At 43.1% G+C, this 13552-nt stretch overlaps 1 protein-coding gene across 1 annotated transcript in view; it reads left to right on the top strand.

The window, feature by feature from the left end:
* The window catches only part of LOC109513977 (transcription initiation factor TFIID subunit 4), an 84086-nt gene extending 73677 nt beyond the window's left edge, over positions 1 to 10409 (top strand). Inside the window, exon 15 of the mRNA XM_019866751.1 lies at positions 7478 to 10409. Within this exon, the coding sequence (XP_019722310.1) occupies positions 7478 to 7654 (177 nt within the window). The 3' untranslated portion in view covers positions 7655 to 10409. The remainder of the gene's footprint in view (positions 1 to 7477) is intronic.
* The last annotated feature ends 3143 nt before the right edge of the window (positions 10410 to 13552 follow it).

The raw sequence follows: 13552 nt of genomic DNA, 5'->3' as shown, positions 1-13552 counted from the left end.
GTGAGAGGAGAGGGAGAGAGGGAGAGAGAGAGAGAGAGAGAGAGAGAGAGAGAGTCTCTGTTGCTGATTAATGGCGGCCGTAGGAGAGACGTTTTGGGCCAAGTGCAGAGATTAAGAGGGGGTGGGTGAGGGCAAGGGCAGCGAGGTTGTTGCATCGGGCTCGGCCCTGTAAACAGCGCGGAGGGAGCAGGCGGCGTTCCTTTGCTCAAATGCAGTGTGGAGGCGAACATGTGGGAAAGCTTTGCCGCCTGGCACTCACTCACTCGCCCGTCAGTCGGACAGTGAATCAGTCGCTATGTCACATGCGCGCCACTTGCGTGCCAGGTGACCCAGAAACATATTTGACACCGCTAGATCTACATCCATACACGATTTGGGAGGTTTCCATCATAAAGCCCGTGATCAAATCCGTTATGACCTGTTTCCACTCTGCAGTACAATGTAGTTTTTGTGTCCCGTTTCCGCCCACAGGTTCGGTTAAAAATGTCCAATAACATCAAACCCATTTGCTCTGTCCAGATTCATAGACTGCGTCTTCCAAAGACGGCCATATGATGTAACTTTCGGTGCGCCTCCACCACCCGCGACCAAATTCACGCTGACTTGTAATCTATCTCGCCTGTTTCAATGGAGACGGGCCCTAAGCGAAGGCTACTCCAGAGCATACTTTCGTAGCCTACACCGCTCTTATTCTACACTTCGTCATTCCGAGCACATTGCCGCTCTCTTGTAGCGGTGTAGCAGACAGTTCAGTGAGAGTCGCTCAACCTGTTCTAATTCACCGTGAGCTTTTGCGATCCACAGGATCCACGAGGAGGAGCTTTGAAAGCACCCAGCCTGCGAAGGGTCCTTCCGAGGACTCGGCCCACAAATTTGGACACAGCGATAGTGTGCTGACCCGTAGTTTCCACCGAGCGAGACATTTTCTACGCATTTTCTGGCATGTCCGTTATAACGCAGCATCATGCGGCAAAACACAAGCTGTGTCAGGGTTTTCCATTCTAAACCCTACCATAGCGAACTGAACTACCACTTAATTAAACAAAAACACAAAAAAAAAAAAACACGCCTGTCTCTGTTCTGCTGCATTTGTCCTTCTTGCCTCCAGCAGAGACGTTAGAGTTTTAAGTTTTTTTTTTTAAAACACCATCAAAGTCTTAACAACAGTGTTGCATCATCAAATGCATCATGAAGGCATATCAAGTTCTCAGCCAACATGGGAGAACTGCACTGTTTTTCCCTCAGCATCCATGCGGCGCAGCATTTTGCACTTGGCCAAGAGTCTTCATGCAGCTATCTGGAGAAATGTGTGAGTGTGTGTAAGCGCACGTGTGTGTAGCGATGTAGTGCTGAGGCAGCAGGTTGGCCGGGGCGGGGGCCGAGCTGAAGTGTGTGCCTGGCAAAGCGGGCCATTAACCCACCGCCCTAAGCTCTGACCTGGGCCAAATCCAATATTGGCTCCGGCATCAAGGCACAGGTGCCACTCAGGGTTCAAAGCCCGAGATCATCAAGAACCCCGTCCCCCCCCTCCCGTCCCCTGTCAACGCCGCCTTTCACCCCCACCTGCACCTCCTCACACAATAAAGCGCTCAATGTAAATTCTTTCAGACACCTACGAGCATCACCGTTGCTCGGCTGGAGACCAGCGAGCAGAAACAGGGAGAAAGACAGGAACAGGGTCAGTAATAATTGTAGCGCTCTAAACGGCAATGTAGCATCTTTGGTAAAATTGTGCCTATTAGGGTTTGTTGGTTTTGTGACTTTTGGCTCGTCACATCAAGGGTTGCGGGTCAGCCGCACGATTTGTTTGGGCAGTTTTAACACCACGATGTTGTCACGGTTTGCTTGTGTGTGTGTGTGTGTGTGTGTGTGTGTGTGTGTGTGTGTGTGTGTGTGTGTGTGTGTGTGTGTGTGTGTGTCTCCAGCAGGTGGCAGATGAGTGCCGTTCCTTCAGTGTGCACACCTGCTGCCAATTATCATTAGCCTTGTATTAAGGTTTGTCGGTTTATTGTTGACCTTGTTGCCGCTCTCGCTCAAGTGACAGTTTTCTAAAACCTCTTGCTCTCGTCATCATCGTTCTTGTTCCCTAAGTACGCCGTTTTTGGAAGTACAGTCCTTGTTTTGTCATTTGACTTTGTTTTGGTGTTACGTGTGAATTGGATTCTCGACATTTCGTTGGTTTTCTTGGTTTAACTATTTCCTTGCCTTTTGCAAGCATGTTGTGCTATTGTATTGTTTGTTTTTTTCCCCTGGTTTAGATTTGACCAGCGATTTCTGTTCATACTTTGTCGGTGCACTTTAGTTTTTGGAAAAAATATTTTTTGTGACAGAGTTTTGCTTGGTGTCTACATTTCTGGGATCCCAAACATTATTCGGTTCGGTTTCGAACCTGACAGATGTCAGGAGCCGTCATAGGGGAAGGAAGCAGTTTCAGTTGGTTCATTTATTCAGACAAATGCAACCACTTAGAATGGTCTGCTGTGTCCCCATTAGAAAACAAAATGTGAAATTGCTGCTTTCAACTTCTACTCTCACCATATTTGCTAATGTAGCCCTCGATAGGTTATGAAGCATCGTTGGCAATGTAGCACATAAAGTATGAGAAGGTAGAGGCCTTAATGCTGAATTCTCCGCCTCCTCCTCCTCAGGTCCACCGAGCTCTACGTTCCTGTTCCTGCAAACAAGTCAAACGTCTGAAGCAATGTATCGAAAGTATTCCCGCGCGTTCCGTAGGATGGATATGTCATGTGACATGACGCCTGGGAGCGCCCATCAACAGATAAAATGACAGATGCTGTTTTTTGCCTCGTGGATCCGACTTGCTCCTCATTTTTTTTCCTCTCTTTTTCGCATTTCCTTTCACCCGCTGTGACCTGACAGTACTGGCGTTTTCTGCTATTTTACTATTTCCATTGGAAAGGATTCCGAAATATCTGAGCCTGAGTGTCGTCTTTTAACCGAGAGTTTGGTCACGTCGGGCATCCGTTTTAGGGGGACTGAAAAGAATCCCTGAAAAATGTGACTTGGAGAATTTTGTGGTTCCTAAGCATTGTTTTGGGGTGTTTCCATTGTAAATACATCTGACTCGTCGTTTCTGTTTCCATCAAAGCAAGGTTCTGTTGTTTGCCATCCGTTTTTGCATGTCTATTGGAAAAGACATGCCAATCTGTACATTTCCCTTCTGTTCGATTCGTCTTTTTTTGGCATTGCCACCAACCATGATGCTTTGGGTCTGTTTGGTCCACATTATGTGGCCTTTCCGGTGTAAAGAGTCCCAAGCATGTGATCCGTGATGTCCTGTTTCCACCAAGCGATACGGCTGAGCGTTCATTTCAGCGTAAGGCTTCTAAAACGTCTCACTCCGAGTGTCGTGTCGATTCGGCTCACCAAAATATCCACTTTTGTCGGAAAGGGTCCTGAAATATGTGAGGCGCTGTCTCCTGTTTTCACTAAGCATGGGATTTGGTGATATATGCTTTGCATTCTTAATTTAAATTTTTTAAAATGAAGGTTCTCAAAATGTCTGACCCGTATAAGCGTAATTTCACGTGACCAGACAACAGATTAGCGGCCTTCCTGTATCACTATCATAACAATGGGTCGATGACACGATGGTTTGAAGCTGAACTTGCTTAAATTAAGTTTTCTTCAGGGTGAGTGTTTTGCCTGGTTGCACTCGGTCACTCCTGACACCAACGTAGCGTCTTAGTGTACTTATTTTGTTTTTGACAGCATCGGGAATTTCCCATACAGGCGCTGACCTTTCATTGTGCATTTGTGTCACTTGAGGCTAGCGTCGTCGCTGTCGCCGCGGGAAGCGCTCGCTCCTCGCCCCCACTCAACGTTTCCCTCGTCCTCGCGGGCAGTCCCTGTCCATCGCGTCCAGGTGGACGCATGGCTTTGATTGGTCGCCTCCACTTGGCTGTCACCGCGCTTCCTTTGTGATTGGCGGTAATTGGCGTGGCCGTGGGCGAGCTCGTCTTTCACCTATGCTCAAACTGTGATCGACTTGATTTGAATGAGACGCACCCCCTTTCCAAATGTCGACCTTTATAGGGCAAAGAACCATATGTAGTAGGTGTGCATTTTTTTTTTCCCCCTGGAAAAATATTTTAACTTTTTGTTTTCCCTAAAGGCGGCCCAGTGGTCCAGTGGTTAGCGCGTTGACCTCACAGTGCAGAGGTACCGGGTTCTTTTCCAGCTGCGGCCTCCGTGTGCGGAGTTTGCATGTTCTCCCCGGGCCTGCGTGGGTTTTCTCCGGGTACTCCGGTTTGCTCCCACATTCCAAAAACATGCATGGCAGGCTGACTGAACACTCGAAATTGTCCCTAGGTGTGAGTGTGAGCGCGGATGGTTGTTCGTCTATTTATGCCCTGTGATTGGCTGGCAACTGGTTCAGGGTGTCCTCCGCCTACTGCCTGAAGACGGCTGGGATAGGCTCTAGCACCCGCCGCGACCCTTGTGAGGATAAAGCTGATCGAAAAATGGATGGATGGATGGATGGATGGGTTTCCCTGAAAAAATATGAACTTTTTTTTTCCTGAAACAAAAAAGACTTTTTTTTATTTTTTTGCAAGAAAATTTCATTTCCCTGAAAAAAATATGCCTTTTTTTCTTGTGTGCAACATGCGAAAAAGGTAATTCTAGCGACACAAAGCTTTTTCCTCATTTTTCTGGTACCATATTTGGTCAGCGATTTACAGTAAGGAACAAAAGGTTGTCGAGTCCACTCGTACCCGTCGTATGAATCCGTCACATGTGAACAATTAGGTTCCGTCTGCACCGTGTGCCGTGTTTATACAATGTTGCAATCAGTGTAATTGTGCACACTGCGTCTTGTTTACCCACTTCAACTTGGCACTCGAGCACCTTCCTTTTCATGCGCGCTAATTGATTCCCATCAGCTGCTATGCAGCCGCCCCGTGTTCCTTCTTGATAGAACAACAAATACAAAGAGCCGTGATCAGTAGCATTGTTTATTCGTACTGACTGCCGATAGCCATAAAAGCCCTCAAAAGTTTTGTTTTCCCTGCCGTTGCCAAGGTTTTTCCTCCGATCGCCTGCAGGGCAGCATAATCTCAAATCTCATCTACTCTCTGATTTTGACAATTGGACATTCCTTTTCATCAACGCTACGGGAGTGCGGTGAATGGAGAGAAGCGTTGCTTATTCCCCCGGTGTTGTGATTCACTGAGGAAATTATCCCAAAGACAAGAAAATCCAATAGTATGAGCGAAGTCAAAACAGAAAAGCCAACGTGGAATGTTTCTTGTTTAGTCTAGTTTGAATATTTAATCTGAACATACACGGTGAGCCCTGGACATAGAAATAATGGAAAATTACTTTTTTTAAGATGAAGGCATTCGACTATTCACTTCTTGCCAGATGCCGAGATATTGCACAGTGTAAACGTTCACATGAGCGGGATTCCAGAAAAAAAAAAATTGCTGCACAGATCACAATGTCATTTTTTCAGGATGGCATGTGTGGAGAAGCTGGCTGCTATGTAGCCGCCCCGTGTTCCTTCTTGATAGAACAACAAATACAAAGAGCCGTGATCAGTAGCATTGTTTATTCGTACTGACTGCCGATAGCCATAAAAGCCCTCAAAAGTTTTGTTTTCCCTGCCGTTGCCAAGGTTTTTCCTCCGATCGCCTGCAGGGCAGCATAATCTCAAATCTCATCTACTCTCTGATTTTGACAATTGGACATTCCTTTTCATCAACGCTACGGGAGTGCGGTGAATGGAGAGAAGCGTTGCTTATTCCCCCGGTGTTGTGATTCACTGAGGAAATTATCCCAAAGACAAGAAAATCCAATAGTATGAGCGAAGTCAAAACAGAAAAGCCAACGTGGAATGTTTCTTGTTTAGTCTAGTTTGAATATTTAATCTGAACATACACGGTGAGCCCTGGACATAGAAATAATGGAAAATTACTTTTTTTAAGATGAAGGCATTCGACTATTCACTTCTTGCCAGATGCCGAGATATTGCACAGTGTAAACGTTCACATGAGCGGGATTCCAGAAAAAAAAAAATTGCTGCACAGATCACAATGTCATTTTTTCAGGATGGCATGTGTGGAGAAGCTGTTTTTTTTTTTTTTTATTAAGTCCTGTTCTGGGTGTGACGCTCCAGCCGCATCTGCCAAACAGGAGAAGTTTAAAAAGTGTGTGTCGTGGACGTGTTGGCCCTGTGACAATGTTGCGTTACCCTTGTTGTGGCACAATTGTCACATCTGCAGTGGCGCGACGCGAAGGCGCCTCCTCAGATGTTGTCGGGCAGTTTTAATGACACCCCGGACAGCCTTTCTTGCCCTGTACGGTATAGTTCTCATGCCAGACCATGATCGAGTTGGTCAGGATCCATCATGCATCTGTTGAGGTTGCTGAGGAGTTTGGGGGAGGGGGGAGGGGGGGATTCCAAATGTTCTCAGCTTGCTCAACAAGTACGTCTTTCCTCATCATGTGCTTTGTCGTTGCGGGTCCATCGGAGTTGAGCGCCGATGTGGGGGTGGGGGGGCCTGAGGAGTTTTTCAGGTTTTCGCCTTCTCCGCCCGGAGTGGTCCGAACGTCAGCATTTCAATGTCGGTTGAGCAGAATTTCTCCGTCACCCGAAGGCCTGCGCACAATCTGTCGTTGAGAAACGCGTACAGTCCGCCCGCCTTTGTTTTTTCCTCCAGGCAGCTGTGCGGTCTCCGCGTTCATCTCGAGCTGGATGGCTGAGTCTTGAATGGTGCTATTTGTTCACGATTGCGTACAAATCCGAGCGCAGAATTCCCTGATTTCACCTTGGATGCCACAAAGCTCATCTGTTCTAATTATACGTCGAGCGATCGGATGTTGGCTAGCAACAGGCTAGCAACCTCTCCGTGTTGGTTGGGAGACGGGAAATACAAATAAACAACTAAGGCGATGCTGATGGCGGCTGCTGGTTGGTGTGTCGGCCTCACCCTGCAGAGGTTGCAGGGTTCGATTCCGGCTCTGGCCTTCCTGTGTGGAGTTTGCATGTTCTCCCCGAGCCTGCGCGGATTTTCTCCGGGTAATCCGGTTCACTCCCACATTCCAAAAACATGCATGGCAGGTTAATGGAAGACTAAATTGTCCCAAAGCGCGATTGTGAGCGTGGATTGTGGATGGCTCTAGCATGGCGCACGACCCTGATTGCACAAGTGTACACACCCCCTTTTAAGTGACTATGCGGCAGTGTTCAGAATTAGCCAGTCACGCTCAAAAGTAAATGGCCGTGGTCACACGTCTGTCACCAAAATGTAAAGTGAGTGGATTCTCAATAGATTTCACTTTTTTTTCAATGAAGATCTACAGGTAGACACAATAATGCGGGAAAAAGCTTAAAAATCATTTATCTTTTTTGATGACATCACTAAAACGTTTTTGAATCGGCGCGAGTCCTTCGATAGCACACGTTCATATCAGCGATGCTCATCATCTTCCTCCGTTTCTCTTTCTCGTCAAGCTCTCGGGCAGCGCTGCGGGATCGCCGGCCGGGTCGTCGTCCACGCCCTCGTCGTCGTCTCGCCAGTACGCCCGCCAGCGCATCACCCGCGTCAACCTCAGGGACTTCATCTTCTACATGGAGCAGGAGCGAGACACGGCCCATTCGCTGCTGCTCTACCGCGCCCTCCTCAAGTAGCCGCCGCCTCCTCTTCCTCCTCTTGCCACGTGCCTTCAGATCAGGTGTCAGCTCGGTGTCTCCATACGCGCGCTCGTCGTCAATCGGCTTCCATATTCACGAGAGGAAAACGGTAGGAAGAAAATGTCACCCAAAATGGCTTCGTTTGCGTCTTTGCCGTCTTGCTTTTCACATTCGCGTAGGGATGATTGCGTTTTAAGGCCGCCGTGCATTTTTAACGGGTTGTTTAAAACATTTTAACAGTCCATCGAGTCCAAGTCAGGCTTGAGGTTTATCGACCACGTGTCAGTCTAGCAGATTTCAACAACACATTTCCCTCACCGTGAATGTAAATAGTTGGGTTACATTTTTATTTTTAAATTTTTGTGGGGTCAGTTGACATGAATGCATATGAGTATTATGAAAGTAAACATTTTATCACGCCGCGTTTTAGATCCGTTTTACGAAGGTGTACGAGGGCCAGACTGACGACCACAATAGTTTTTTTCTTTGAAAAGTTGTAATGTTATGGGAATACAAGGTCCTTTTTATTTGGAAGTACAACCACAGAAATGACACTTTAATGTAAATTAATCATTGTATAGCTTGAAGTCAATTTTTTGTCCTCTCAAAATAATTCGCAATAATCCGCACACAGCCATTAATGTCTGACCTGCTGACAAGAAAGAAAAAAAAAGTGAGTACACCCCTAGGTCAAAATTGTTTGTATGCCCGTCCGTCGTCATGCCACCGGAATCCTTGTCCGCGACGACATGACGCAGCTGGCCGATGTTCGAGACCTTGTGCTCGTCCATCTTTAAGGTCTAGGTCCCTGTTTTGGCCAGTTCATCTTTACTACCCGCTGCTTTTTTTAGCAAGGCAGCGGTGGTCCTGAAAGTGTGTTAGGAGTAATTCTCATGCTGGAATAATACCTTGGGCTCCAGAAAATAATGCTCCCAACACGCTCGAGGTTATTCATCAAAAGAAAAAAATTCTTGGTCTCGTCAGACCACAGTACATGGCTCTGATCATTTCATGCCCTTCGTCTGCTATCTTCACCAACCAGCAGCACTTATTATGCAACAGATTTAGAAGTGGCTTTATTTTCGGATGACAACCAATTTGAGGCCAATTTTTTTTCTGGTCCGTTTTCATCAGATCCTCAGAGCTCTTTGATACAAGGTCCTATTTTGAACTTCCCTTGAACAGCATGGGCGAGTGTGACACCGATATCAAATTTAACGCACCTGCTACTCATTCATTCGTAAAACCTTGCCATACCAAGTGTCACATGACATGGGGTCGGGGGGGTCGGGGGGGGGAATCCAAATTGCACATTTTCACTGTGGGGTGTGCTTACTTTTGTTTTCTGCGGTTTAGAAAACAATGGCTGAGTGTCGAGTGAAAAAAAAAATCAAACAAAAATATCAGGGCCGTATGCTATTCTACTGTATATAAGTCACGTTAAAAATGAAAACTGGATTATTACGAGTGTGCATATTTTTTCCCACAAAACAAGCATTATAAAACGAGCATTTTTTTCTGAGAACTAATAATGAACTTTGCATTTTAAGTCTTTCTAGCTTATTTGTGAAAACGTTTTAATCTTTTCTAAAACGTTCTAAAAAAATGTCTCATTTGTGTTATTGTGTGACAAAGGATATATAGTTTTTCCCTTAAAGACTTTGCCCCACCCCCCTAAAATGAAATCTTATTTAATTTCATAATGTAATTTGTGACAGAGACATTTAAAATCACAAAAAAAGGATCTAATGAAAGTTGTTGTTTTTAAAACAAAACTTATCATTCCATAAAAGAAAACAAAATCTGTGCTTTACTCTTATTGTTATGCACCTTTTTAAAATAATATTATTATGTAAAACTTTTTTCCTCGAGTCCTTAAAGTTTATTTTCATAACATTACAACTGTATTCTATTTTCTTTTTTTTTTTTAATCATTTCAGCGGCTTCAATACGCCTTCGTACACTTTTATTTTGTTCACCTGTTAGTGTTTGTTACCAGACGGCCCGTTGCCATAGTTACAAGTTCAACCCACACACTTTGATTTTATGACTGCAGAAAGTGTGCAGTTTGTGCAAATGTTTGAAGAACAAAACAACAAAAAAAAGAATGTTTCAAGTCTATCAAGTGTTTTTTTTAAATTTTTTTGTGGTGCACATGACTCAACTCATATGGACTGACTAAAGAGTGAGGCATTCAGGCTTGTTGTTACACATGATCTTTTATTGTTAAACTATTTTATAAATGTATAAACGCAGAATCATTCTTGTACGTTGATGTACGTCGTTTGTTTTCATGACTGATAACTTAATGTGACATCTCGGCCTATGCAGTTTTTGTCTTTGGAAGAAATGAAATATTTCAAACCGTTGGTTGCGCTCTGTTGTGAGTTTTGACAGCACTTTTATTTTATGATATATTTTTTAAGTCCCCGTTTTAGCTGACAACTTCAAGCTGTCTGTTTAATATTGCTCAGAAATGTCAACTTTTAAACACAATTGATCCTGTGCTTCAAAAGTCACATTTTGCATTTTGCTTTCATTTTTACATTTCATAAGTTGGCTTTTATGCACATTTCCTCTATTTTCTGCTCTTTGACAAGCACAACAGCAACAATCTTGACTGATTATTAATATTTGTTTTCTTTTTTTTGATAATAACAATCTCATTTGCTTTTGGCATTTTTACCGCTTGCAGGTTTTTTTTTTTTATTTTATTTGCCAAAACCTTGGGACAATATTAAAAAGAAAACAACAAAAAAAAAACAAACAAAAAAAAGGGAAAATAAAACTTTCACTGTATGGATATTTTGTAAATACTGTTTACAAGACTTGTGTGTTTATTCGAACCACGTTATTTTTGGTAAACTCTTGTACATATCTTGAAATTTTCCTCTTTGTGTGAAATGACAAAAAAAAAACAACAAACAATACTGATGTATTTGTACCTATTTTATAAAGGAATGAATAAGCTGTTTACTAAACTGACAAAACGCTGCCGTTTGTTCATTTCTTCAGCATTAAAATGTCTCCAGCAGGGATGGGATGCACACTGTGATTTCCCCCCGAGTGCAAAGGGCTCTCTTGCATGAAAAATACCATTCAAGGATGGCACAAAATTACTGAACAAGAAACCAAACTAAGACGCAATAACTCATTTTGTGCATTTTTTTCCACAAAAATTAGCTCATTCAAAATGTTGTATCGAGGTACAATCTTTGCCCTGCGTGTCTTTCTAAATCTGCAAAAAAATAAAAATTATGCCTGCTCATGTTGTAGGATCGGGCAGTATGTTCGGTGCTTTCTACTGTTTTTATTACCGATTTGCTTTACTGTTTGTTGTATATGTTAATTTGCTCCATGTACAGCACTTTGTATGCAGCGATGGCTGAAAGTGCTCTATAAATACAGTTGAGTTGAGTTGAGTTGAGTATAAGACTAAGTGCAGCTAAGTTTGCTATCTAGTGGTGATTAGTGATATCACAACTTTAAACTACAATCGACCCCTGCATCGTGGCAGTTCGGCACTCACCGATTTGCATATCTATCTATCTATCTCTAAAATATTTTAAATGTTAACAGCCACCCTAAATTTCTATTGAAACATTTTTTGTTAAAACTATTAAGTATAGAATTAGCAAAGACGACACACGTGGCAATACAGTACATCATTTTATTATCGCAAATATGCCAGAAAAGTCAAATAAAGACACTGCAAAATGAACACATGCCCTTTAATACCACAGTCTAATTGTTTTTAAACACTTTAAATAATATACATTATTATCATTATTATTATTACACCTTTTAAAACGCTTCAGTCTTTATGTACACAATGAAATGCTTGGATGTATTGTCATTCTTTTTCTCCTTTTTTCTTCTGGTAAAAACACAAGTCCGAATAATTGGGTGTGCCAAACACTGGCCCATGACTTCATGTGGTTCGGAGTATTCCGAGGGGTGCAAGGGGGTGCGTTTATTGCTGCTAAACCAAATAAATAACACCCCATGGAGAGGAAAACAGCGTCTTAAGCGGGTTAAAATCAAACCCTGGAAAAAGTAATTCCCAGAGGAATGTTTTAGGAGTTTTCATTTCAACTGGCGCAAGAGACCAACACGCTGAGCTCCAAAGTCTTGGTGAAAAATGTGCTTCCATTGCAAGAGCGCCCCCCATGGAGAAGAGCAGTACTGCTTTGTTAACAGTGTGGGTGGCCGACGCGACCAACATTTTTCTCCCGATCCGGGTGGGGAAAAAAAAAGACGGTCTATTTTAAAAAAAAAAAAAAAAAAAAAAAAAATCCAGCCACAAACATCCAATCTTCCCATCACAGTGTGTGTGAAAAGAAACAAAGAGCATGTGGAACATGACGCACAGGCCCAGCGCTTTGATGGAGAGAAAACATGGCCCGCCCACGACCGCTTCTTACAGGGGAGCACAACCGCCCCGAAAAAAAAAAAAAGAAAAGCTTTGCCAAAAAAGACGCTCCTCCACTAATCTGACAAGATGGAAAGTTGGTGGCTCTATTGTGGAATGTCAGTCATTTAAGCAGTGAGGGACCACCCCCAGGGGGGACAAGGGAGCTTTGGAGCAGCACTGACGCACCCATTTAGATTGTATTATTTTTTTTTAACACACTAATAAAAAAACAAACAACAACAAAAAAAAAATCTTTGTACAATCAATAAAATACGCACCCTGTCAGCTTTGGTACCTACAGTGTAGTTTAAGATGACTTGGAAAGGCCATGTACACACAAACACAGGTTATTTTCCTTTTTTTTTGGATCCATTTTTTTTTCATATGAACAAATTTTATGCTCATGTGTGTGTGTGTGTGTGTGTGTGTATATGTGTATACACACACACACACACACACACACACTGTGTGTGTGTGTGTGTGTGTGTGTATATGTGTATACACACACACACACACACACACACACTGTATGTGTGTGTGTCTGTGTCTGTCTGACACACACACTGTATGTGTGTGTGTCTGTGTGTGTGTGTTTTCAGCGAACATTTTTCTTTGTTTTTTTCTTTTAGTTGAAACTAAACATTGTGAACATTCTTGCTTTTGATTCGCTGATGATTTTTGCATATTTTTTGTTGGGGCAAAAAAAAGTAAAATGTTTTTGGGGGTTTTTTCCCCCACAGGTTTATCCACATTTTGGTTTTAACCTTTGACTTGATTTTATTGTTTTTAATCAGAGAGAAAAAAAGATTTTTTAAAATGTGGAGATACCTGTTTTTTTTTTTTTGTAATTAATTAGCAATGGATTGTATTTTGGGGTGGGGGTAAAAATAGTACTCGTGCAGGACAACAACAACAAAAAACAATTAAAAAGAATACCTGTGTGTATGTGGGCATGGCAGGATGACAATGTGTGAGACGTTTTATAAGTGCAAACAAATAAAAAGTTTACAAACATTTAGAGTACGCCTCCTGCTTGATGAGACATACTGGTAAACTATCTCCGCCTTTTTTTTTTAAACATTCATTAAAACGGAGACTCCAAGTCCTCTGGAGATATGTTGAACGACAACATCAATCGACATTTTGTGTGTGAGGAAAAAAAAAAAAAATCAAAGCAACAAAAAAGCGACCCTATCTGGAATGCATTGGCAATTGCTTCCTGCCAAAAAAAAAAAAAACGCTCTCTCCCAACATGCTCGGGGGAACCAACACATCCATCTGTCCGTCCTTCATATTTGAGAAAGGAGAAGAAGACACTTAACATTGGAACATGTGTCCATCCTCTTCCGAGTAAAAAAAAAAAATTTCCGAAATGATGTGTGTCGGTGCTCCCGGTGGTCCTTAAGATTCAAGTAAGCTGCTCGCGTGCTTATCTGCTCTTTGGCCGGAATTCCAAACCTTTTTTTTTTTTTTGCGTCTAC

Source organism: Hippocampus comes, unplaced genomic scaffold (genome assembly GCF_001891065.2).
Source record: "Hippocampus comes isolate QL1 unplaced genomic scaffold, H_comes_QL1_v1.1 scaffold82, whole genome shotgun sequence".
Classification (NCBI taxonomy): Eukaryota; Metazoa; Chordata; class Actinopteri; order Syngnathiformes; family Syngnathidae; genus Hippocampus; species Hippocampus comes.
Note: the sequence above shows the minus strand (reverse complement) of the source record. Positions and strands in the feature narration are given on the sequence as shown.